General features: G+C 43.9%; 1 protein-coding gene across 1 annotated transcript; it reads left to right on the plus strand.

Annotated features, from left to right (window-relative positions):
* The first annotated feature begins 1,647 nt into the window (after window positions 1-1,647).
* LOC128706936 (thioredoxin domain-containing protein 9) lies at window positions 1,648-2,370 on the plus strand. The gene is made up of 2 exons (XM_053801879.1): window positions 1,648-2,184; window positions 2,260-2,370. The coding sequence occupies exons 1-2, from the start codon at window positions 1,648-1,650 to the stop codon at window positions 2,368-2,370; spliced, it is 648 nt and encodes a 215-aa protein (XP_053657854.1).
* Window positions 2,371-2,578: the final 208 nt, after the last annotated feature.

A 2,578-nucleotide genomic window follows, 5' to 3' on the forward strand; every position in this document is an offset into this window, starting at 1 on the left:
TTATACCCGCACGCACTCCCGGGAAACCTCTTTCTTGCCACAGGTTGCTAGCCGTAGCAGAAAAACAAAAATAACCTAAAAATAACGTTCCGCGCCCAAGGAACGCCAGCGCCACCCGACACTGCGTGCCCTTTTGAGTACCTAACTTTTTCTACACCTGCTTGAATCTTTCCAAGCCTACGAATAATATGTTAGGTGACTTTGCAGACTTTGTTTGCATTTAAGCATGGCTGTATGCTTCCGAGGATATCACAGTTTCTAGTTGCACTTGCCGTATTCGAGTATCAAACGATTTCATCAATAACGCACGCACGTACACACACACAAGCACATCACAAAGCAATACCATAGAACAATATAAGGAAGCCGCCCGCACTAGGGGCTTTTTGCCTCCGAGATTGTGATGCTAACGAAGAAGAATAGAATCTACTCATCTTTGAACTTACTTTTTCCTGCAGGCTTTGGTGGATTCACAATACGTTTCCTGCTTTCTTTTCACACGAACGGTAGCGGAAGAAAAACCGGTAACACCACGGGAAGACAGACGGGTAACAGACACGGAAAAGACGCGCGAGTTCGATCTGTGGACGAACACTGGTATTAGACTTGAACGAACTAGCTGGACAACAATCACGAGCAATCGAATGTAGTATTTGCTTGTGCTAAAATCGCTTAGAGTTGGCGACGAACAAAAGATTTGCTTTTAACGCACGCACGCACATCAACGCTCCGTCCGCTCTGCTCAACGATCCGATTTTTTGTAATTTGTCAAAGTCGATATGAAGGCCCCGTTACACGATGATCTGGGTTCGCAAATCGACTAAACCCCATAGCTGTCAAATGCATTGATCGATTTTTTCGATGTTTTGTTGTTGATAAAATATGCTTTTTAGCGTGTAATTATTGATATTTTCTCGATATTCTTTGGTAAAACATTGATAATCAACCATTGTTGGTTATTCACATCAATGACATAATTGTTAAATGCATTCCATTAACATTGATAGTGTTCTTCGGATAACAGCTCTCAGCAGTAAAAAACACGCTTAATAATTACATAACTCAAGGAATAATTTGTTACTTTACAGTAGACACTGGAAAAGTGAAATAATATTTTTCAAATTCGATAGTATTCGGCTTATTCCCCCAGTGGATACGATGATACCACTGTGATGAATATATTCGGTGTATCGACCATGTCGACATTGGAGAACTGTCAAGTAAGAAAAAGACGGAGCTCGCAGAAGAGGATGGAGTGAATCACATATCCAAAAGCAAAAGCAAGAAGTAGAAGCAAAGTAACGGGACGATATTGTAATACTGGAAATATATTAAAGAAACGTTAATAATTGTAAGTATTTATGGGGGCCGGAAGCAATTTTCAACCATCTGCGACTATTTGTTGCAGTTGCCAATGGGGTAAGGTATGGGCGTTGGCAGTATTTTGTCGAATTGGCGATCAGATGCCCCCCGTTACGAATGCGGCTAACTCTGGTACGGTGATCGAAAACTTGGACCGGCCTTTGCAGACAGAGCGGAGGCGTTGTTGTTCGTGTTTGCCATCGTGTCCTTTGGATTTGGGGAAAAAAGTCACTAATTCTCGAAGTAACGTGACGAATCTTACGTGTTCTCCGTCCTTCTAGTAAAATGGAACAACTCATACAGAATCAAATGATCTCGGCCGCCGTGCAGCTCGAAAAGCACCTTGACAGTGAACTAGATCGGCTGGAAAATCTGAATACGGACGATCTGGACAAGCTGCGTGAACAGCGCATTCAGCAGCTCAAGAAACAGGCTCAGCAAAGACAGGAATGGAAAAACAACGGGCACGGCGAATACTCGGAGCTGGCGGATGAGAAGGAATTCTTCGCGATATCGAAAAAGTCACCCAATATTGTGTGCCATTTCTATCGCGACTCCACACCCCGTTGCCGAATCGTGGATATGCACCTGAAGATACTGGCCACCAAGCATTTGGAGGCGAAGTTTTGCAAGGTGAACGCGGAACGCTGCCCGTTCCTTACAGAGCGCCTACGCATTAAGGTGATACCGAGCATTGCACTGATAAAGGACAGCAAAACGAAGGACTACATCGTGGGCTTTACCGATTTGGGCAATTGCGATGATTTCAGCACCGAGATGCTCGAATGGCGTATCGCCCAATCCGGTGCGATCGAATACAGCGTAAGTAGTAGCAGAGGGAGGTTTCGATCTTCAGAGGTAGAACTATGCTTGCGCTAACTGACATTCCACTTTCAGGGTGATCTCTTGACTCCACCGGATGTGAAAAAGCAAAAGAAACCAACTAACTTAAAAACCATTCGTGGAGGGTACGATTCGGATGATTCCGACATCGACTTCGATGATTAAATGCTTCATTTCTACGTGACCTGTGTTGCGGTGAGTGAAGAGCGAAAGACAAAAAAGGCAATCGTAGGTCTGGAGAAGTGTATTACGCATGTTGCCGATGGTGATGCGAGTGTATCTGGCCAGAAAGGTACGATTCCATTCACCGCAGCTAATTATAATTACAAAATTGTAATGTGACGTCGTTAACTATTGCTTCGATTTATAACTA

Source organism: Anopheles marshallii, chromosome 2 (assembly GCF_943734725.1).
Source record: "Anopheles marshallii chromosome 2, idAnoMarsDA_429_01, whole genome shotgun sequence".
Classification (NCBI taxonomy): domain Eukaryota; kingdom Metazoa; phylum Arthropoda; class Insecta; order Diptera; family Culicidae; genus Anopheles; species Anopheles marshallii.